This window comes from Gymnoscopelus braueri (genome assembly GCF_963280865.1).
Source record: "Gymnoscopelus braueri genome assembly, chromosome: 23".
Lineage (NCBI taxonomy): Eukaryota > Metazoa > Chordata > Actinopteri > Myctophiformes > Myctophidae > Gymnoscopelus > Gymnoscopelus braueri.
Genome location: NC_137625.1, coordinates 26,812,506 through 26,837,210, shown reverse-complemented (window position 1 = coordinate 26,837,210; position 24,705 = coordinate 26,812,506). Strand labels below are relative to the sequence as shown.

At 41.9% G+C, this 24,705-nt stretch overlaps 1 protein-coding gene across 1 annotated transcript; it reads right to left on the bottom strand.

Moving 5' to 3' along the window:
- Positions 1-10,894: 10,894 nt before the first annotated feature.
- Positions 10,895-19,234, bottom strand: fgf6b (fibroblast growth factor 6b). The gene is made up of 3 exons (XM_080421800.1): positions 18,681-19,234; positions 16,401-16,504; positions 10,895-13,711 (listed from the first exon to the last, which is right to left on the bottom strand). Exons 1-3 carry the CDS (start codon positions 19,018-19,020, stop codon positions 13,535-13,537), a joined length of 621 nt encoding a protein of 206 aa, XP_080277926.1. The 5' UTR covers positions 19,021-19,234; the 3' UTR covers positions 10,895-13,534.
- Positions 19,235-24,705: the final 5,471 nt, after the last annotated feature.

The window sequence follows — 24,705 nt, the reverse complement described above, 5'->3', positions numbered from 1 at the left end:
AGACTGGTGAACAACTGTTGGTCCATAGTGTGGAAGTGGTTCTATTTAAAGGCAGCGGAGCAGAGCAGCCACTCCTGCTGCTTCACGCATCCTTTACGCACGCAGCTCCTCGCCCCCCCAATGCAGATGTGCGGCTTTCTGGCAGCGGAAGAACTACTTCCACCCCTGTCTACTCAACCAACACGTAGCTATCCTGGTCTATAGGCCTATTGTGCAATCTGTTATGCAGTATGCTAAAAGATCCTTCCTGACTCACTCAACATAAACATGTGTGAGTGTAGCCTACACATGGAACCAAATGGACCCCATAGACTCTCAGGATTACAAATTGATACATGAATAGCCTACTGAGGATTTTACTGTATTCCATTATGGAATACTGTAAAATCCTCAGTATTCATGTATTGATTGCATCGATTTTTATCGATTGTGTGGTATTGTCTGTCTGAAGAAATATACACATCTTTGTCAGCCAGGAGTACGTACCGTATATCCTATTATTTTGAGATTAATGATTTCCTATATGTTGGTGAAATAAGTGTAGGCTAAACTTAGGCTTCACTTTAAATAAGTGTGTCTGGTTAAAAAGATCTTCACCCCATGCATAATTTATATGATGGCATTCATAGAGTGTTATTGATGCCATTTTGAATTGCACAGTGTGTAACTGTACTGTACAGTGTGTAACTGTACAGCATAAATCCAGTAGGATTAATCTCTAGTTTTTAGGCGTCGATTTGCTCACTTTTGCGCACCTGCCCGACTCAGCTGTTACACTGTTTCAGCAGTAGAGGGCGCCACCGTCTAAGCCAAAGCCGTTCAGTGTTCAACGTTTGCCTTGAAAAAGATGCTGATCAACTACATATAAATTAGGCAGTGGTGGATCAAGTACTCTCTTTTTTTCTTTTCTTTTTTTTAAGTAGCAATACCACAATATGAAAATACTAAGTATTATTAGTATAAGTAAAACTGTTGTATTAAAACTTTGATTTGACAAAAAGTCCAAATGTTTACTTTACAGTAGGTTAACACAAGTTAAAGTAGCCTACTCATTATGCAGAATGTCCCATTTCACAATTTTCTTTCAAATTTTTTCAAAATACAAGCTCACAATGCGTTGCAAATTGTGATGTATTGTGAGCTTCTATTTTTGAATAGCCCAAGTATAAAATAGGGCTTAATTGGTTAATGTATTTTTAAAGTTTTGCACTGGAGTAAAGAGTAGTGTAGCCTACCATATTGTTAGCCTCATAACATAATTGCCTAAGTCAGATTTTTAAGGTTTTCAAGAAAGAATAAATGAAAAATCACTATCTCCGTCACTATCCGAGTGGGCACTTAGGGGTGGAGATAACTGGGCACCTGGACGAGTGGGCACCTGAACTTTTTATAAATCTTTCCTATAATTTTATTGTGTACTGTTTAGCTATGTTTTCTCTATCCTAGCATTCAGTTCAGCAATAGGTTTAGTTCAGTTTCCCTCTATTTTTTAACAGTAGGCTACTAAATTTGTATCTATTTTTGTAATAGTAGGCTATTATTTATCACAATTTTTTCCCATAATTTTATAGTTTACTGTAAATTCTAAGTATTTTTCCTTAATTATTTTTGGTATTTTACCATTTTCCCAATTTGTTCAAATTTTTAACAGTACTTCTATTTTGGCAAATACACTCTTATATTGTACTTCGAAACTCTGTTATAATGTACTGTTGACCTCGTTGTGTTGTTGTGTTGTGTTGTTTTTGGGGGTCGTGATGCCCCACTCCCTTATATGGAGTGTTATCCTTATATGGAGTGTTATAGGAGTGTCTGCTCTGCTCATGCTGTTCCTTCTAGGTGAACAGGGTGGGGCAGTCTACCAATCTGCTAATGGCTCATTGGAGAGCACCTGGGCCCGGTGCCTCCAGCCCCAGGAGTCTATAAAATCCAGCCCATGATCAGGATATGATGAGATCCAGAGGAGAGGGGACTCCCAGCGCTATCCTGCTCCCCATGCTTTTGTTATGTTTGATTATTCTTTCCATCCACACACCCTGTACTGCACCATGTTCCACTCATCCACACTTACACCACTGATTTACTGACTCCACACCTCATAGGATCCTTACTGTTACCATGTTACTTTACCTTCAGTTATCTCTCAGTTGCTTATGTTAGAGTTTATTAGTTAATAAACATCTTTGTTACACTTTCCATTGGTCTCCCTCCCCTATTATTTGTCGTGGCAAGAGCCAGCCCCATGACAGGGTTTAAAGAACAATGGGTTGAAAATCACTTACCAACAACAAAGCAGCATGCTATGTAAAGTTAAAAAACACAAATCCTAATTCAGGTGCCCACTCGTCCAGGTGCCCACATGTCCCTAGTGCCCAGATGGTTTTGGTGCCCAGTTGTCCTGGTGCCCACCTCCAGGTGCCCACTCGTCCAGGTGCCCAGGTATCTCCACCCCTAAGTGCCCACTCGTCCAGGTTCCCACATGTCCCTAGTGCCCAGATAGTTTTGGTGCCCAGTTGTCCTGGTGCCCACCTCCAGGTGCCCACTCGTCCAGGTGCCCAGGTATCTCCACCCCTAAGTGCCCACTCGTCCAGGTGCCCACATGTCCTTAGTGCCCAGATGGTTTTGGTGCCCAGTTGTCCTGTTACCATCTGCCTTTATCTATTTATTTATTTATTTCTAACTCTACTCTCCTAACACTGCTGATTCACTCTGCCTCATTGCCTAGGCATATGTCCTCAGCCTATCAGCATGCTTGTTACATTAAAAAAAAAAATCAGATTAAATCAAAAAGTTGACTTAAAATGACTTATAAGCAGAAAGGGATTTTTTTATAACAAGCATTCTGATAGGCTGAGGACATCGGCAATAAGGCACAGAAATGTCAATTTGACCAAACAATTACTGCTATGAGGCAGATATTTGCCTCCTGAGATGTAGGGGAATAGTAGAATAAAGTATAAAAAATGGAAATACTCAAATAATCAACTAAAAGTACCTAAAAATGTGACTTACTTACAGTACTTGTACTGTAGTTACTCACCATAATTACAATTAGTGCAGACAAAATTAAACCAGAGGGCTACGCCTGAACTCCTAGAATTCAGTTTTTACCATGGGACACAACATAAATCAGTGGTTCTCAAACCTTTTCACGGCAAGGACTCCCAAATTGACACGAATTTGGCTGCAGGCCCCAATCTGAAAACGCCAGGAACCCCAACAAGAGAAGATTTGTTAAAAAAAAAAAATCAAGTGTTTTTTTTTTAAACGCCAATCTAATTCGTGACACGGTGAGCTTGTAGATCGGCCATTTTTGAATAGCCAAAGTATTAAATATTGTTAAAGTGGTTAAAATGAATGTGATGCTCATGCTAGATTAACTTATTTAGTTGGGGACCCCTTGGAGACCCCCCCCCCCCAAGGACCCCGCTTTGAGAACCACTGACATAAATAACATGGCCTGTGTCTTGTGTGTTTAGGCAGTGTTGAAATGATTCCAATAGGACTCTGTGTGAAAGAGAAGTTTTATTCCATGGAGAACTGGAAGTGAATTGAAGGTATCCAGTGGAGCGGATGAAGATATTCATGAGAAACTTAATTCTACCTGCTGGAAAAATAGGTCAGCTCAAGTTTCTTATTGTGGTGTGTACACACACACACGCGCGCGCGCGCGCACATGCACACGCACACACACACACGTTTGTATTAATTACTGTACTTGTGAGGACAACAATTTTAGGATGGCAATTTTAAAAATGTCTTGTCGTATGCCGAACATCTGCTATTTTTGGTGTGCAACACCGGCGCGCAACTAATTATAAATCAGACATAACTCCTAAACCCCAGATCGTAACCTGTAAATGAATAATCCCCAACCTGAATCTTTTCCTAAGCCTAATTCTAAGTCTATTTTTAACCATAAAACAACCATAAAACAACTACACACTCACACACACACGCACACACACACGCTCACACGCACGCACACACACACGCACATACACCAGAGACCAACCATTGCAACAATGAAGGTATGACACCACCGCCAACCAGTAAAAAACAAACTTTTATTGGTTTATCTCAGGAATACAGTAGACTGCTGTGCACAGCACATACGTACAAAAATAAAAGGAAAAAACTTCTTTTTTTTTTAATATCCTTACAGCACTATCAGTTTTTTCGGAAACAAATGATTGAAGAAGTCTTGCCGTTGCTTCTCATGTGTTTACAGTCATCTTAGCAAACCCAAACTAAGGCAGAAGGTGAGGTATATATGAGAACACAGATGACAGGAAAAAAAACAGTGGAGGTACAATAAAACAGCAACGTGACCACATTGAAACACAAACACGCTGTGTCAGCCATGTTTTCAATTCTGCTGAGCTTAATTAAAGAAATAACAGTTTCCTCACCTTATATATACGTGTTTGTGTGTGTGTATGTATATTATATATATATATATATATATATATATATATATATATATATATATAAAGTAAAGGAAATAAAGCAGATACTTTTGGATTGCATTTTTTGGTCGAAGCTGAAAGGGGAGATTTTCACATACAGCAAAATCCTGAGTGTTAACCAAACTCGGAGTGTATAAAAATAGACCCCCCCAGGGTCCATTTTCACACTCCCAGAGTTGAATTAGCACTGCGGCGTACAAAGGAACCTGTACTCTTCAGCGGCCATGGTGCTGGAGCATGATTCAATTGTGAAAAGCATTACTTTCTTTTATGCTTTAACCACATTAACCCTGGCGTCCCTATTCTGGGCATGTAATTATAGGTGAAATCTTTCAAAAACGTTCAAAAACTTTTCGAACCATTTCATGATTTATTTTATTTTTATGTTCCATAATAAATAAATAAAAAGTTCAGACTCGAAAATAACCCATCTAAGTTGAGAACTTGTAGATCGGCTGTTTTCAAATATCCGAAGTATAAAATAGGGCTTGAGTGGTTAAAAGATGCGGTAAATAAGGTGCTACTAGAGATGTTAGACATCTTGATGTCGGGGGTTGGGAGAAGGGAACAACCAACAACACACATGAACAACAACCGTCTCCAGATGAGTGAACGTGGCTTGTGTTTTTGGTTTTGTTCACATATTCAATCATTCAAAGTTACGTTAACCTTTAAGTGGATTCAAATGTCCTGGACAAGTAGTTTAGAACCTGCATGCAGCCTTGTATACAACAGCAATAAGTAATTCTTTCTTTCTTTTTTCCAAGCCAAAAACATGGAGCTTAAAGGGCTTTCCCGAGCAAGAACTTTAACTATAGAGAAAACTATAAATATGTCATTCTTGTAGTCGTTGTAAAGTGGATGGCAACGTCCACACCCCAAACAGTGTTGAACGACGTTGTGGGGATCACTTTCAGAGCGATTTGATGAACGGCCAATCATACTGTAATCCATCAGAATTTACGGTTAACACATCCCTCACATTCAGCATGTTCACAGAAGGTCATCGTTCATCACTGTGGATGCCCACATCATTATTGTTATGGTCGTCTTTATAGTTATCATTCTTGCTGCATTACGACATCAATATAACCTTGTCATATCAATAACACAACATTGCCCTCAATCACAGATTCCCTGGCAAGCAGGACAGAAGCAGAAAGGTAGTCGGGAGCTGACGAGAAGAACCTCACGGTCAATCAATCTTATGCACAAATCCTCAGTGTTAATTTAAACCCGAGAGTACTTTAGTGCACGCTCACAGAGTTATAAATGGATAAATGAACACTAAGGATTTGACTGTGTAGCAATATCATCCCATAGCAGGAGACTAGCAGTGACACTGTGGTGTGTTCAAGGTTCAAGGTTACTTTATTTTGTCTCCGGCTAGAAATGTGTCTTGGAGACAAGGACCAGCTGCATCGTGCGTGTGCGTGTGCGTGTGCGTGTGCGTGTGCGTGTGCGTGTGCGTGTGCGTGTGCGTGTGCGTGTGTGTGTGTGCGTGTGTGTGTGTGTGCGCGCGTGTGTGTGTGCATGTGTGTGCGTGTGCGTGTGTGTGTGGACATGAGGGAGGAGGGAGTTGGGAACCTGCTTTGATACTAAATTAGAATAAAGATACCAAGGATTCATCAGTGATGTCACAACAACTAAACGTCATCTAGTAAAATGTTTCAGAATAATAGGCCAATGAACTGCAAACCCCTTGCACATAATCTGTTTCATTAGCACCAAAAATATAAAAGGATGACAAACATAAAAAAACACCCGCTTCTCTATGAGCTCTTGCACATCTTCTCCCAAATTTCCGCCCCAGAAGTGGCTACGCTGGTGCGATTTTTTTTTCAATCGAAGCCAGTTCGATTACTGTGTTTTTTCGGATGCGTTAAAGGGTCTACACCATGAATTTCATTTTTTTTTTGTTTTTAGTATTTTTTGGGCTCCCCAGTGTCTCTTGTACCCCAAAAAATATTTTTTTTTAACATTCAGTCATTCATTCTCATTTCAGAGATTTTCAGAATGGGCGTGTCTGAACAGGCCATTTCAGAATGGCAATGCAAGTGACATCACTTGCATTGCCATTGCATTGATGCTGGCCAGACAGAATTGCTCAGTAGCCCCCCCCTGCCCAAGAGGACGTTTTGGTATTGCAGCTGAAAGTGCTGTATAAGCCAGAGACAATTGACTTGGGATGAGTATATCTGAGTGATGATTTAGGCTCAAACCTTTTGAAAAAGGTTTGAGGGACATACACCATGTGATATTAAATATCAAATATTTTTTTGAAATTCATGGTGTAGATCCTTTAAAGACTGATTGATCAACACAAAAATCACTTTTACAAAGACCTTAAGGATGAATTTGTTCTTCACTAGACCATACTACATAATGTTTGTTGATTTTTTTTGTCGAGCAGCAATAACAGTATGATAAGGTTTGTGTGATCAACTGTAAATGAAGCCTTAAACATCCAGTCCAATGAAAATATTGTTTTCCTATTTGATGATTACCCAAAATGTCAAAATTGCTGTTGTTAACTATAACGCCTATAACGCCTTTCTCCAAATCGCTTTACAATTTATTTCACATTCGCCCATTCACACACACATTCACACACCGATGGTGGAGGGAACCATGCAAGGCCCCAACCTGCTCATTGGGAGCAGTTGGGGGTTCGGTGTCTTGCTCAAGGACACTTTGGCACACAGACACACACGAGACTATCTGCTCCCGGTAATAAAAGACATAATATAATACCCTGATTTGATTGGGAGAATCAATGACAAATTCCCATTACTGACCAGTCTGTCATACGGTCTGTCGCCGATCAATGAGGCCGTTGCACTAGATGCTCGTAAAGACACCTCATGCATTTTGAGACGATACTCCAGCTCTAAGGATATCGATTAATGCCAAATATGATGTACTGTTGTAAACGGCACTGTGTTTGTAATTTACATTTTGAATGTCACTGTAGTTTAATTACACAGTAAACTGCACAGGCCGCCACTGTTCTTGTCATTTACAGTTTGAGGGGCAGCTGTGGCTCAGACATTAGAGTGGTGGTTCAATCCCCAGCTCTTCCTGACTTTGTGTCAAAGTGTGCTTGAGCAAGACACTGAACCCCTAACTGCTCCCGATGAGCAGGTTGGTGCCATGCGTGGTTTCAACCACCGCAGGTGTGTGAATGTGTGTTTGAATGTAATGCACACTGGAAAGCGCTTTGGATAAAGGCACAACAGAAATTAGGACACTACAAGAAATGCAGACCACTTGAATGATGCTGTAGTTTGAATTGTTTGACTGGTCAGATTATAGGATTAAAAAAAAAAAATGTATTGTTAATTGTTGATTATGAGACTGACGATATTTAAATATTGTTTTTGTTGGTGCAATCTTGGGTCATCTCAGGAATTCATCCTTACAATCCAAAAGCTCTAGTACTGTACATCTGTAATGAGTACATGGAATTGTCATCCAAAGACATGAATAAATGAGAGGGGAAAACAACTTTTCCAGCCAGCCCCTTAAAAAGGATATCTGTTCCCCAAAGATGAATTTACATGCAAGCAATGCATGTCACAGCTAGAGCGAAGAGTAGGCTTGTGACAAATCCTACACAACAGAGGGTAACGTTTGCTGGCACTAGGCCTAGGCTGGCCTTGTGTAGCCAGACCTATGCAGAATACATTGATAATATTTGGAATTTCATTTCAGTTTAACCACTTAAACCCTCTATACTTAGTAAGACGGACCACCAAAGCTCCTTGCCAAAAATAGCAGATCTACAAATGTCAAGTTTGAAGTTCTTTTCAATCTGTCATAATGGAAACTAATATTCTCTCAAGCTTTCCTCGTGACACATACTGTATCTTAGGGGGAGGAAGATTTACATATTTACGTACCATAATATGACAAATGTAAGGTTCTATAAAGTAACAATGTAATTCAGGGGTGCTTTGGATGAAAACAATATTTACAGGGGTGACCTGAGACAAAAAAAAACTAGGCCTCTGTCATCCAGCTAGCCACTCAAAATATCAGTTGAACCATCATACATATTCATCAAAATAAGCACGCCTCAGTGCTTTACACCCGACTACCGACAACAACAAATGAAGATAATTGCAATTTTTACCGGTTACGGAGGAAGTGCTCAAGGGCATTATGTTGGTACCAAGATTTCCCAAGTTTAAGTACTCTGTCATGCGCACACATTAAACAACCGGTAGCTCCAAACCCTCTGACGTGTAGCTTTGTGATGATATAAACCAGGGGATACAAATCATAACATATAGGCCTACCGGTAGACCTAATTTTATTATCGAACCGTATGTGAACAAAATCAAGATCTTAGGCAACAGAGTAGCTGAAAAAACAACTACGCCATCGACAGAGGGCCACACCCTATAGGGTTGGGATCCGGACCCGGAGGAATCGCAGGAACCGGATCCAACATTGAGGAACCGGAAACCGGTTCCATCACATTTGGAAACCGTTTCCGGAACCGGTTTGTCACACTGTCAGAGCTGGTTATGTGGACTTCGATTACGTTGATTACGATTACAATACCGGTGGTTCTCAAACTGTTTGATTTCAACGACCACCACAACTCTGAGAGTGTACAAATGGAACCAAATGGACACCCCCTCACCCCACGGAGATGTGGTTGTGCTTGGGAAGGGGGAGGAGCTAATGCAATTATAACAGATCACATGATCCACCTTGAAGCTGAAACAATGGCACTCCTAACATCAACAGTCCACAATAAAACTGAACTAAATGAAATACGAATCATTGAAGCAGATCTTTTAATTATTCAGGACCCTGTCAAAGCAGAGGCCACACCCACGTCTGACTGCTTGTGATGATGTCACTGTCCAATCCTTGGTGTCTTTATTCTAGCTTTGATATTTGAGGGCCCACATCCTGAGGACCAATGATGTGCTGTCTCCTAGAGCAGTGGTTTTCAAAGCGGGGGCCAATTGGAAAGATGAGGGGGGGGGAAGCATTTCACAGAGGTTTAGCTATTTGGGGGTCCTTGGCATGGACATTTTTGGGTACCCCGCCCTAGAGGACATGTTCTGTGGTTTTCAAACACAAGTGGCAAGTCAAAATCTCAAGGCACACCTGTAGTGAGCGTACAGATCGGAGCTTGTAGAGCGGCTATATTCGCTATTGTTCTTTTTTTTGGGGGGGGGGAGAGAAAATGAAATTTTAAAACACTTTCACCTATAATGACATTGCTCCAAATAGTGACGACAGGTTTAAAGTGTCTAGAATGTATCTTTTTAGGGTATAGAATTTGCCTCTGAATTTGGGAAATGAGTGTGCACAAAGTACTGATACAGCGTCACACCAGTTGGCCCCACTGCTCTACACAGACAGAGAGGAGTGTGCAAGGAGAAGACTTAACCCATTCAATCCGGGAACACATACTGTGTCATTTTATACTTTTAGCTATAACCATTATTTTACACTTTGGGCTATTTGAAAATAGCAGACAAATAAGCTCCGCGCTACAAGCTTGTAGATCTGCTATTTCTTTAGAAAAATCGTGAAAATGTGTGCACATCTTTTAATACATATATTTTTTCAAACAACATTTTTAACTCAAAATCTTTGCTTCTGGGGGCGTCCCTGGAACAACATATTTTAATGGGGATCGGCGGCCAAAAACATATGATTTTGGGGGTTCTTGACATGAATACGTTTGAGAACCACTGATATAACGACACAAGTCTTTTAAAAAAAAAACTGTTAGGATTTAGAATAATTTTGTAAAGATTTGCACACATTTTCACAATTTTCCAAAAAATAGCAGATCTACAAGCTCGTAGTGCAGCTTGTAGATCTGATATTTTTGAATAGCCCAAATAAATCTTAAAAATGACACAAAGATGCGTTCCCCGGTCTTAATGGGTTAACTTGTGTTCTGTGCTGTGCCGCTCCACTCCGCACGCAACACACACTGCATTAACTCTGCAGATGTCCCATCCCCAGAAATATCCCAACACGCAACTACTTGGAAGGGAGGGGGTAAGGGTGGGGGGGGGGGTGAGCTGTTATGGAGCAGGGTGTTCAAGTGTTCACACAGGATTCTTTCAAAACATTCTAAATCAGTGGTTCTCAAAACGTTTTCATGTCAAGGACCCCCCCCCCCCAAATTGTATTTTGGCCGTGGACCCACCCCATTTGAAAATAGTTTATGCCAGCCAGGGACCCCCCAGTACAAGATTTGTGTTGTTAGAAAAAATTTGGAATAAAATATTCCAAATTTTTCACTTTTTTTCGAGATTGTTTTGAAAATAGCGGATGAATATAGAGTTAAAGCGGTTAAGCTGATTTGGATGCAATATTAACACATTTTGGTGGGGACCCTCCAGAACCCCCCCCCCCCCCTGCCACCCCCAAGGACCCCTGGAGCCCACTTTGAGAACCACTGTTGTAGAGAGCTCACCGACATGCTCTCACTCCCTCTCTCTCATAAAGAAATCAACATCTGTGTTTAAAGTTCCTTATTTTAGACACAGATACAGTGCAGCACACACACACACACACACACACACGCACACACACGCCTGAGGTGACCAGGACTGAGGCCTTGGCGTTCCACTAACAAACCAGAAACCGCGCGACGCTAGTGATAAAGACGAGAGCTTTCAGTACCAACAACTCGTCTTCTTGCATTTATGCATAAATGGATAAAAAAAGACATTTCAAATTCCGTGGGAAAACGGTAACGACCTACATAACATAAGCAGACCACCCTGCCTGGCCACTGGGCCCGGTCCAACACAGTCCATGACTCTGACCTTGAACTAAAAAAGGCTCATAGGAGAGAGAGAGGAGGAAGCTCCCGGGTTACAGCTGGAATCCCAAGGTCCCGGTGGTGGGGGGGGGGGGGGTGAGGGAGAAGGGGGGGGGGTTCGGCTCAGGTATGTGGCAGGCTGCCTGTCATCCAGGCAGATCCACATTCTTGCAGGGGGTTCGACGGACAACAAAGACAGTGGGCCAACGCTCTCCCATAAGTCTCTCCTGGATTAAAATAGTCCCTCTTCCTTCCTCTCTCCGTTCCAATAAACTGAACAACTCACGCCGGTCGGTTGGGGGCGGAAATATAACCTTCCTCTTTCAAGTATGCAGCTGCAGAGATTATGAGCCGTGACCATCAAAGGGGCGAATGCACACAGCAAGATTTCCATTTTGTCTTGGTCCTAATTAAAATTCACAGCCACACTCATTTAGACTGAAAGAGTAATATTGCAAATGGCTATTTTGGTATCGCGACACGCAATGACAATAGGTTTACAAAACATGGCTCATCTTCAGCTTTGTAAACTAATCCATAATGGCATTTCGGGAAATATCTTAAAGCCGTTTCGTTCCGCTTATTCTCTTGCCTTCTGCGCCTCCTGTTGCGCCCACGCTGGTTAACAATGCCACAAACTCAAGAAGATCAAACCAAAATCCATCCTCAACCTTTTTCTGAGGGACATTTGTACACAGTAAAATCATGATTGTTAATTTAACCCCGAAGAGCGAGAGCGTACAGATGGAATTGAATGGGAGTATTACTGTGCAGTACTTCATTTTAGAGAATTGTCAGGGAAAATCTGAGCATGCACACTGAGTGGAACTGCACTGTCCTGGGTCCAGTGCCACACATTGACTTATCCATATAATTACATCTAAACCCATCTGCCTCGCTGCCACTGCAGTGCTGCTGCAGAGCTCATTGACAAGCGGGAGAGGGACGGTGGCACAACCAATGCCATCCTAACACAAATGTACTGGAAATAAAAACGAACACACATGTGGGAGAACATTTTCTTATCAAAGCGCTTAGGCACCATCGTTGATGGCCACTGTGCAACCTGAACTGTTTTTGCCTCTATCGGGCAATTGCGATAAAAGCAGCGTAAAAAAAGCTCCTGTTTCTCTTTTTCGTTTGTTTCACATTGTAAGTATTTACATTATTTTCAACGACAGTAGACATCATTTTCTGCAGCAATTGGCAACGCACTAAAGCTTACAATCCTTACAATTGAAAAACAGCGACCTAAAGCTTAACGCTTGTAGATCAGTATATCAACAGTGTACGAGATAATGTGCACATACACGTCTACTGTGCGCATCTAATTTTTCCCCTCAATCTGTTCTTGTGGAGACAATTCCATCGAGAAAAAAAAAAAACATCTTTAAGAGTGTTGCCCCCAGCAGCCTGGACAGAGGTAATCATCTCGTGTCAAACATACATGTACAGGTTCCTGTCAACATTGTGTATCTGCGGAACCAATCGTTCTATATGCTCTCGGCACCAGAGTGAATATTACTTAATCGATCTAATTACAGAAAAGAAAATAAACCAGAGATAGTCCTGTCCCCCTTCTGAGGCCTCTCCAGAGTGTCAGCCCTATTTCTGACTCCAACGGGTGTCTCTTACATGCATGTTTACAGGGGCCACAAGTGGGAACAGCAAGGCACCTTTACATCGTGCAGCAAAGGAAGTGCATTGAAGAAGAAGTCTCATTTTTCACACTGCTGGACATCTATAACTGAGCAAAAAACTGTCAAAGCGCTCAAAAAGGTTTGCTTTTTAGAGAAATGATGAGCTTAGCAGACAGTTGAGCAGAAGTCCCATGCATCCCTTCATCCAGTAAAGTGGTTCTTTGAGGTAATAAAAAGTATTCATTTCACTCTGTAAAAGCACAGGATACAGCTCATCCTCCGTCTCAGAACAGGAAGTGACATACTTCAGTTACAGCAAGCACCAATGTAAAGTGAGACAGGCAAAGGCTTCAACTCGTCCTGTCAATAACCATAAAAACAATAAGCAGCACAGTATGGCGTGTATACATATATGTTCTGTATATATATGTATACATAAATACATATATGTTTTAATACAAAGAGAGCTATCCAAATATACATATATAAAGAGAATAAATATTTGTGTAGCTTTTTCGCAGTCCCATTTGTGTGTGAGTATTGCGATTCACCGCATTTCTGTTATTACCTGGAAGTACATCCAACATGTGCAAATTTTGTGAGTTATTGCCAGTTTCTCATAGTCGGGGGAGGAAGTGTGTGACAGTCATGGCGGTGGTGGCCTTGTTGCCTCGCTTCACGCGGCCGTGCTTGCTGAGGGCGATGTAAAAACCCTTGTAAACAGAAGACTCATAGGCGTTGTAGTTGTTTGGCAGCAAGGTCTCCTTGAACTTGCATTCGTCTCGAAAGGCTCTCTAGGAAGATGTCCGAGATACGGAACAGGGTCAGGCAAAAAGCTCCAATCAAGAGACACACATGATGAACATCACAGCACATGACATGGTTTCCTTATGACCTTCACCTAATACTTAGAAGGCATACTTTAAGGGAAATTGGAGGAGGTGGCATTTTGTTCAAATAAGAATTGCCCTTTTCAAATGCAGACGCGCCACCCTCTTTACTTTTAACCTAGTCTTGCGTATAGCCAGACGATCAGAGATCTTCGCCTGCCAATACATCTGGTGACATCTACCGTGCGTAAATTCAATGCAGGGGATAAAAACTGGCAGTGGTGGAAAAAGTACTCAAATATTTTTACTTAAGTAAGAGTACCAATACTGCAATGCAGAAATACTCTGTAACAAGCAAAAGTCCGGTAATCAAAATTTACTTAAACGTAAAAGTACAAAGGTATTGGCATTAAAATATACTTATACTGAAAGTAAAAGTGCTTATTATGCAGAATGTCCCGTTTCACAAGGTATCATATGTATAAAATGTATTAAAATCTTTTGAAAATAGCAGATCTAAAAGCTCACAACGCGCCGCGATGCAACGCGTTGTGAGCTTGTAGATCGGCTATTTTCAAATAGCCAATGTTTAAATAGGGCTGAAGTGGTTATTAATCTATGCTTAGTAATAATAATCAAAATCTATGAAGTAACTAGTAACTAAAGTCTTCAAATAATTATAGTGGAGTAAAAGTACAATATTTGCCACTGAGATGTAATGGAGTAGATGTAAAAGTGCTGAAAATTGGAAACACTCCAGTGAAGTAAAAAATACCTCAAAGTTGTACAGTACTTGAGTATATGTACTTAGTTACTTTACACCACTGAAAACTGAGTGGGCGTAACTTGAACACTTAACGAATAACTGCATTTGCAAACAGTTAAGGGAGATCCTTCATATTGGGATGGTATCAGGACTGGTATTCAAAGCAGTGGGTGTAGTGTAGGCATTCTAGCGGACATTCTCGCCGCTGTTCTAGCAACTACATTGAATCTAGATGTCACCAGACATATTAGTAGGCGGAGACCTCTGATCGCTTGGCGATTACTACTTCAATGACGTTATTTTTTGTGCGTGACAATTCAGACAAATTAAAGAACATTACACATTATTGATGTATGCAAGTCAATAAGCAAAATGTGTGTGTGTGTGTGTGTGTGTGTGTGTGTGTGTGTGTGTGTGTGTGTGTGTGTGTGTGTGTGTGTGTGTGTGTGTGTGTGTGTGTGTGTGTGTGTGTGTGTGTGTGTGTGTGTGTGTGTGTGTGTGTGTGTGCTATAATCTATTAGCCTGAAACTCAGCCTGAATTAACATTTTTAATGGTTTTAATAACTATAGATTCAGGGGCTGCAGCCAGGTTCTCTAACATGGGGTCCAGAGTGTACAAATGGACCAAAATGGACCTGTTTGTACATGTACACTCTCAGAGTTAAATTAATACTGAGGATTTTACAGGGTAGATTGGGCTCCCAGAGATAAAGATGCGGGGTCTGTGCATTTTTCCCATAGAGATTTCCAAAAATATTGATATAAATTATTTTAAGCCTGGAGCCAAGCCATCCAGGCTCCTAGTGAATCATACCAATTTCTTTTAGGTTTTCAAATATTTTCTGACACAGAATCAAATGTTTTATGATCATGATTCGCCAGGAGCCTGGGATGGCTTGTTTCCAGGCTTCAAATAATGTATATAAATATTTTCGTAAATCTCTCTGTGGGAAAAGTTTCTATCTGTGGCACCACAAAATGGCCACCACTGCTATCCCCCATAGCAGGGGTTCTCAACCTTTTCAGGCCGTGACCCCCCAAAATAATCATATTTGAACTGGGGACCCCCCAAAATAATCATAACCGGGGACCCCCCACCCTGATAAGCACTTGGAATGTAGGAGTTGAGGCATTACATTTAGTTTGACTCTGTTCCACAGATAAATATTGTGAAAATAGCAGATCTACAAGCTCACAACGCCCCTCATTGTGAGGCATTGTGAGCTTATAGATCAGCTATTTTCACAATTTCTGCCTCTTTCTTGTATTATTTGACAATTTGGCCAATGTTTGACCAGTTTTTTATAGCAGGCCTATATTTTTGCTGATTACTTTTGATGCAGTAATGGTCTTTTTTCATTTCATTTCATTTATTTTATTTTATTTTATTTTTTTATTTTAATTCCTTAAATTGTCACGTTACTGTCATCTGGGGATCCCCCCCAAAATCATGTGGGGACCCAACCCACAGGTTGAGAACCACTGGCCTATAGTACAAAACTGATTTTCCTTTTAAAACAGTACAATCATCAATGTTAAATCAACTCTTGCGTGTAACATTGACCCACATAAGACAGACAGGGGATCTGTGCAGACATCAGTAATAGGCAATAGACAGAATACAGGTGTAGTGTGATTGTCTATATAGATTGATTCTCTGACTTTTGGGGGGAAAACCCTGCTCATGCTGAGACTCATTATCAGGCTCAATGCAGTCTATGCACAGGCAAGTGAAACTAAATGATCATTCATTATATGAGAGCATGTTCACTCAAGGTGAACTCAGCCTATACTCAACGCTACAGGCTATAGCTGCCATAATAATTCAGGACATCTTTCATTTCAGTTTGTGTATAAGAAATAAAAGCTGCAGTTGCTCGCACGTACCGTTCCATACAACCTTCCTCTGCTGTTCATTGCGACAAACAGCTGACTTCTCACGCCACACATGCTGATCACTCCTCGTTCCACGGTAGAGATCTCTATAAGACCTTTAAAACCAAACAGAATAGAGTTAACCAACCCTGTCGAGCACACACACACACACACACACACACACACACACACACACACACACACACACACACACACACACACACACACACACACACACACACACTCTGCCACTGCGACTGGACCACTATAACAGTGGTTCTCAACCTTTTCAGTCCGTGACCCCCCAAAATAATCATATTTGAACTGGGGACCCCCCAAAATAATCATATTTTTTGGACTGGGGACCCCTCACCCTGACAAGCACTTGGAGTATAGGAGTTGAGGCATTGCATTTATTGCATTCATTGATAAATATTGTGAAAATAGCTGATCTACAAGCTCACAATGCCTCGCTATTTTCAAAATGTTTGCCTCTTTCTTATATTATTTGACAATTTGGCCAATGTTTGACCAGTTTTTATAGTAGGCCTATAGTTTGTTGATTACTTTTGATGCAGTAATGGTCTTTTTTCTTTTCATTTCATTTATTTTCTTTCTTTTTGTTATTAGATATTAAAAGGTCCTTAAATTGTCACGTCACTGTCATCTGGGGATCCCCCCAAAATCATGTGAGGACCCCCCTGGCGATCCCGACCCACAGGTTGAGAACCACTACACACTACAACACGTGCACCAATGCAGCAGTGGGTGTAACCTTGCAGGTGCATTGCGACTGGATGGAATGGAATGCATGGCTCCAGTGGTGAAATTGCAGTTTTAACAGATCTTAGATGCATGCACATTTAGTGTTTTCAAAAGCTTAACGTCTCTCACCACCAGACGTGCATGCATGCGTGCATGCATGGTAATGTGTAGCCATGGTTATGTTTCAGGGCTAGGTAATGTGTTTCAGACCCGCTGCAGTGGGACTGGAGGAGAGTGTAAAAATAAAGTGAGCGTCTATATCGGTCCAAGCATTCATGTCATGTTTTGTGCCTGGGAAGATATTTCGCAGTGACGAATGGCGAGGGTTTTTTAATAGATTTGCCTTTGCTTTCGCAAACTTTCAACAATGCCGACACGACAACGTATTAGATATCATGCGAGATCAGCAACACACAGTCAGTGTAATCAGTGTTAATTTATAGCTCTGACAGTTAAAACAAAAAAAACATTGACCTAACCCCCTGTCATGTTGTAACTGTTTTTAGGTTAAAATAAAGCTGCAATCCGGGCGCTTGTTTTAATGAACAGAACGCCATTTAAACAATGTGTATGTATGGTTATCCAATGTGTATGTATGGGATGTATGTTAATCAAATACAACGAGTTGACAAGTTGATCTGCAGTGGGTCTCCCTACTCTTTCATAGAGACAGTGTTGGGGAGGTCGATCATGCTCATGAACGGGGACTCCGTCTTGCCAGAGCGGTATAGAAATGTGCTCTCATGCGGGAGACTATAGGGTTAGAATCCCGGGCAGTGAGTGACACGAACATTGCGGATCGCAGCTTCTAACCCTCGGGCTACATGGATCGTGGATGACTTCAGTCGGTGCACGGCGCATCGCTGGATCTAGCTCTGAAACATGACTGTCAGTCATGGATGAACTTCAACCTGTTTTTTTTTTTTCTGCGTTTTCTCCCTTTTTGGTCCGTACATCTACATAACGTTCATATTTCAAATATAAAGTGCTTACCTCATGGCCACGGATGTTACAATTATGTACGGGCCCTCAGAAATACCCGTATCTTCCGTATTGTTCAATAAGAAGCGTTTTAATCCGATTGGTGGCCATTTTCTCATAGAGTTATAATTTATCAGAGTGCAGTACACCTCCCAACCGATAGGGTCGCGTAGTAGGTCGCAGGGAAGAAAATGGCTACCGATCGGATTAAAATGCTTTTTATTGAACAATATGGATGATACGGGTACGTCTGAGGGCCCGTACAGTATTGTAACATCCGTGGCCATGGGGTAAGCACTTTATATCTGAAATTTGAACGTTTATGTAGATGTACGGGCCAAAAGGGGAGAACGTGCAAACACCAGGTTGAAGTTCATCCATGACTGTCACGATATGACAGTCATGTTTCAGGGCCAGTCTCATGCGGGAGACTATATAGGGTTCGAATCCCGGGCAGAGGACATGAAAATTGCGGATCGCAGCTTTTTAAACCCTGGGGCTATAACATGGGATCATGGATGACTTCGGGTCTGGATCCAAACTCACTGTATTGGTTCTCGCTGTGTGTGCCGCTGATCCTGCCGTCCGGGAGGACCTGCAGGTGGAACCCGATGCCCACGTTGCAGTAGAGCCGCCGCACTCTCTTGATGCCCAGTAAATAGTCGCTCTCCCAGTTGAGCTGAGACTTGTCGCCGTTCAGACCCAGATAGGAGCGAGAGAAAAGGTTCTCCCACCGTTTCTCCAGCGAAGTGGCATCGTTAGTCCTGACGGGATAGGACGACACGATCCCCAGCAGAGAGGTCGCTAATACAACGAGCAGTGCCGTAGTGCAGTGCGTCCGGTGCGTGAAGGACATGCTGTAGACGCACCTCTGCGCAACGGCCATCCGGTGCGACCTTTGGGGCACGTGGGCAAAGTTAATAACGGCCCTATGAACACGGGTCTTCTTATTTTTTCCCCTCCTCGTCCTTTGGCATTGTTGTGGTAAAGAAGGCTTATTTTGGGAAGGCGGGTGATGACGATCACGGAGGCCCCGGGCACGGAACCAGAACCATATGAACCATAGCCCGAGGAGATCTGATCTGAGATCTGAGGAGCAGGAGGACGACAGAGGAGGAGGAGAGGAGCTACGGGGCTTGAGGTGGCGGCGATGACCATCTTTTGCTGCTCCGCGCCTCGGCCGTGGAGGGAACCACCACTCACCAGACTAGCTCACCTTGCAGGAGCTGCTCTCGCATCCCTCGCTGTGACATCACTCTCTGACTTCACCCCATCACCACACGAGAGAGAGAGAGAGAGAGAGAGAGAGAGAGAGAGAGAGAGAGAGAGAGAGAGAGAGAGAGAGAGAGAGAGAGAGATCAGAGGGGGAGAGAGAGAGAGAGAGTTGCAATCCAGCAGCAATGAGTGCGCAGCGACGCTGAAAAAGCAGCAGAATGCGGTCAGCTCTCAGTCCGGACGGTCTGACTGATAGGCTACATGTGGGACAGGAATACCAAAACCCTCGTCCCAAAACACAGTCGCCCCGGGGCAAATCCGGCGGTATTCTTCACCTGGTATTCCTAAACATAACCTCAATAAACTATGCCTAAACCTAACCTCAGTAAAACTATGCCTAAACCTAACCTTATTCTTAAACGTAACCTCAGTAAAACTATGCCTAAACCTAAACCTAACCTTATTCTTAAATGTAACCTCAGTAAAACTATGGTTTTTTGGTTAAAACAAAAAGTATTTTGTTAAAAGGTTAAAGCACTATATTCTGATAGTAATCATTGCTATAGAGTGTTTGTTCAGTAACAGGAGTCTCCCCGTCTCTCCAGCTCTTTAATAAACAGAAAATACATTTTCCAGTAGGTGTCAAAATCTCAGCCAATCAGGAGAAAGTACCCATTTTTGAGCTTCATTTTTATAGTGTTCCAGTTCCAATTGTGTCTGCTCATTTCTTAGTGTCACCACTTCCAATTTCACTTGTTTAATCTATATCCTGATTGAGTTCTCTATCCTGATTGGATAAAATTGGAAATGAAACTGAAACTGAAACGAAAATGCATTTTCTGTTTAATAAAGAGCTGGAGAGACACGGAGACTTCTTTTACTGAACTAAGACTCTATAGCAATGAGTACTATCAGAATATAGAGCTATTTAACACTTATTTTAACCAAAGAAAATCACTTACCCTACCTTTAAACTTATTCTTAAACGTAATCTTAGTGAAACTATGCCTAAACCTAACCTTATTCCTAAACGTAACCTCAGTACCTAACCCTAACCCGGAAAATAACCGCACATTTTCCGGGTTAGGCGCGTTGCGCAGGAGCGCGGACACAAATCGGCGCCCCTGAACGTAACCTCAGTAAAACGGTGCAAAAAGCTAACCTTATTCCAAAAGTTAACCTCAGTAAAACTATGGCTAACCCTAAACTTCTAACCTTATTCTCAGTAAAACAAATTCCGGTCCGCAAACAAAATGGGGGTGAGCGTGTTTTGGGGTGAGACTTCCAGTTACCGTGGGACACAGGCCGGGGGACGGAAAGGAAGGGGGGACTTTCATTGGGGAGCGTTAAGCAATCATGGGATGTGAATTGATGGATCCTGGTTCCCAAACCTTTTAGGTCAAGGCCCAAAAGAGAAGTTAGCCCGGTACCCAAACTAGTGAAAATAGCAGATCTACAAGCTCACAACAATTTTCACTACTTTTTAAACATTTGTTTTCTAATTTACGGAATTTCTTTTTTTTTTTTTTTTTTTTTTTTCATGAAATTCTTTTGAAAAATAATTGAATTGTTTTACTTTTTTTTTTAATGTTTTGACATTTACTCGTGACCCATAAAAACGTGTCCGTGACCCAAAGACGGGTCCCGACCCACTGTTTGGGAAACAGTGCTGTATAGCAGAACCCAAATCGGGACGAGCTGGTCATATGTCTGACAGGCTGACAGTCAGCCCCCCGCTGCCTTATTTAGAAAGAAGGTGTAAAAACAGTCCAGCAGTCATCGGAGAGCCAACGGGCCTGTGACACTCTTCCTTTAAGCTGTTTGTTTCAGGAAGTTTACACAACCAAATATTTTGGTCCGGTAACATATAGCGCGTTATTATTGTAAGAACACACACCTACAGTAAGCGTGCATATACTGCGATATCATACCACAGACAGCAGACGAAATAAAATACTACGGATTGTTTGGGGTTAACGTTTCCTCTGATGGTGGCTTTGGTTACATCTGATTATTCAGGGTGGTGGGGGTGGGTGGGGGTAGCATGGGCACACCGTCCGCGGGGAATGCCCGTGCGTCACAGGACACCGCTCCAGGTGTCCTGTGCTGCCAAGGAACGGCTATACTCCCTCAGTCCCACCGTGGCAACCAGAGAGACGCTGTTTCTGAGCAACACTTGTTACAAGGGCTGGCATTGATGCACACAGTCAGTGCCGGCCCGCCCTATAAGCGAACAACGTGGCCGCTTAGGGCCCCGGAGTTGCTATTGGGGCCCCGCAGGCTGTTGACCAACTAATTCTTAGAGACACACATACGGTTATTTCTGGGCTTGGCCGAATCCGCCATTCCTTCACCGGATGAAACAACTCAGCTTTCACCATTGGAATTGCATTACGGAACGTACACATTGTTACATTTTGTGGGTTATTAGCGCATAGCGCAACATATTAATTGTAGTGCAGGTAATTGCAACAACCGCCGATCTTGTGAAAAAAGAAAACGGAATCGCCAAATATTCTAAACTTCCTGCGATTCTGCCAATAGTCATATTCTTTGAGACACACACACATCTGAGTTTAGGCCATAATATGTTAAACATTTGCCAAATTTGCCAACAACAACTACCAACTAATAATAGAAAAGGATCAATAGTGGGATCGATAAGGAATGATTGATAAGGGGATTGAAATGGATAAAAATAGCTATCCCTACTGTGATAATGTTTTATTTTATTATTATTATGTTTTTGCATGCAATACATTTAAGATGTAGGCCATATTTGTATTGTTATCAACCCTAGCTTATGGTGAACTCTATTACATATATGTGGACAACATATACCCTAAATGTAATCGCTGTCATTGACCACTTTTTTGTTACTGGTCTTAAATTTAATTTAAAGTGTCATTAAAAAGTTTTAAATCTGAGTTGCCTAAACCAGGGCTGCCAACCCTCCTTGATTCTGCAGGAGTTTCCTTGATTTCAAATTCAACCACATCTCCTTGAGGACTCCTTGATTGTCATTTCTCCTTGATTTGGTATCAAACTCCGAAAACATCAACTCTGTTAAAACGTTTCTGGGGGAGTACCCCTGGTCTGGTCAGTGACCTATTAGGCAAAGTTTATTTGTACATTTCAATAACAAGGCAATTCAAAGTGCTTTATAGGCCTACATTAAGCACAATTAAGTATTACGAGAGTGCAAAACAAACACTTTATAAAAGGACATTTGATTACAATTTAAGAGGAAAACATAAGAGAATAGAATTACAGTGCAGAAGAAAGGGCAGCAGCAAACAGAAGTTTTTTTGATTAGAAAGAATGTAGAGTTGTTGCAGACCTGCAGTTGAGTTTGTCCCACATCTGAGCCTGGGTTCAGATAGCAGAGCTGCATGTCCCAGACAGATGACCTGAGATGTCTGGATGATTCATGATGTAATTGCAATATTAGTGTATTTACAGAATCATTCAGTCATACCTGGACAGGTGTACCTTTAGGGCAGTATAGCCGTCAAAAAACAGCTCCTGTGGGATTTTTGTGCAGATCTTGGTTCTTAAGAGTCTATATGAGAAATTGATGGGGTTAAATTTTTTCTGACCCCCACCCCATTTCTGGGGGGTCATCTATTTTGGGACCTCCCAGAACAGTACGCCAGCCAGTTAATGTCCGATTTTCATGATATTAGAGTTGTTTTGTAATATTTGAAAGCATTGATTTTAAAAGTGATTTCTTACACTTTTAAAGTAGCCAGAAGAATCTTTTCTGACTTTTGGTTGGGGCAAAACAAATCTTGCCTGCCCTAAATGTAATTCCTGGGGACGCCACTGGTCCTGGAACAACAATGTTGCCATTTGGACAATTTGCATTATCCAAGATGGCCACTAAACGCCAATGGCGAAAATGTTACTCTTGAACCGCTTGTCCTAGAATTATGTGTAATCTTTTTTTTTTTTGGGGGGGGGTTTCATGTGTATAGAATCCATTTCTGATGTTCTATTTTCACCGGTCAAATTCATGTGCTAAAGGTTAGGTCAAGGTTAGGTAAATTGTTATATTATCAACTGCTGTTCAATCTCACGTGTTAAAAGTCAGGTCAAGGTCTATCTCGCACTTTCTCATCTAAGCAGACAGCAGATTTGGTCACGCGTTGACATGGGAATAACATGGATTCACTTCACCATTGATATGTAACCAAGCAGGTATGCTGGAACTAGCTAGCTCTATAATGTCATCATACCATACAGTCATTCCTCAGCTGCATCGCAAAACTGATGCAGGGATCAGCACAGGAAATGCATGTGGTTGCAGCATATGGGGGGCTGACAGGAGACTCAAATGGTGTCATGAGTGAATGTCATGAGGGCCTTATCAGCGGCACTCTTGAAGTGGTTTCTGCCAATTGGGCACATTACCAGTACCTGGACACTGCTCATCTCCATCCTACTGGCTGACAGTGGTAGACTCCTTCATTCTTCCTACACTTCTCATACACCGGTTTGAATGTGCAGAGAAAGAAGGTGACATTAACCTTCACCTTCCCTCTCATGGAGCGCATGATGAACTACTTCTTTACTGGCCATAACAGTACGCTTGATATCTATGTGTTGATGGCTCATTTACAAGTGATGTTGTGGAAAGGGGCAGATCCTAGTGATGGGTTGTTCATGATCGATTTGTTCATAACAACTAGTTCTTTGCCGTGAACGTGAACGAACCTGTTCACTTCCTGAGACAGTTACGTTCACGATTTCGTTCATGCCCTCCCTCCCCCTGTACACAGGACTGGAGGACGGGCTGTTCCCGCGACAGACAGACAGTGCCAGTGGTTGTGTTGTTATTACTAGACAATAGCGCTACTGAACGAATCATTTACGAGTCATTTGAACGGATCATTGCCGTGAACGAAATTGTTCGTTCACTGAAATGAATGTTTTTTCCCACCACTACAGACCACCAAGCTCCACCTGATAAGTCGGCTGATGTCACATACTTTGGATGGGAGACATACTGTAAGTAAAGATTTTGCCATAGCGTTCAGTGGCCATCTTGGATTATGCAAATTGCCCATATGGCAACTTTGGGCAACCAAGTTAAAATTGTTCTAGGACACCATATAAATACAAATCAACAAAAACACTTTGTAGGAAACAACTATTTAGGTTTAGTATTGAACACTGTTTTAAAACATGCAAAACGACTCTAATATTATGAAAATCAGACATTGACTGGCTGGCGTACTGTTCTGAGAGGTCCCAAAATAGATGACCCCCCAGAAAGGGGGTGGGGGTCCGAAAATGTTTAACCCCATCAATTTCTCATAGTTTGGACTCTTTAGAACCAAGATCTGCAAAACTA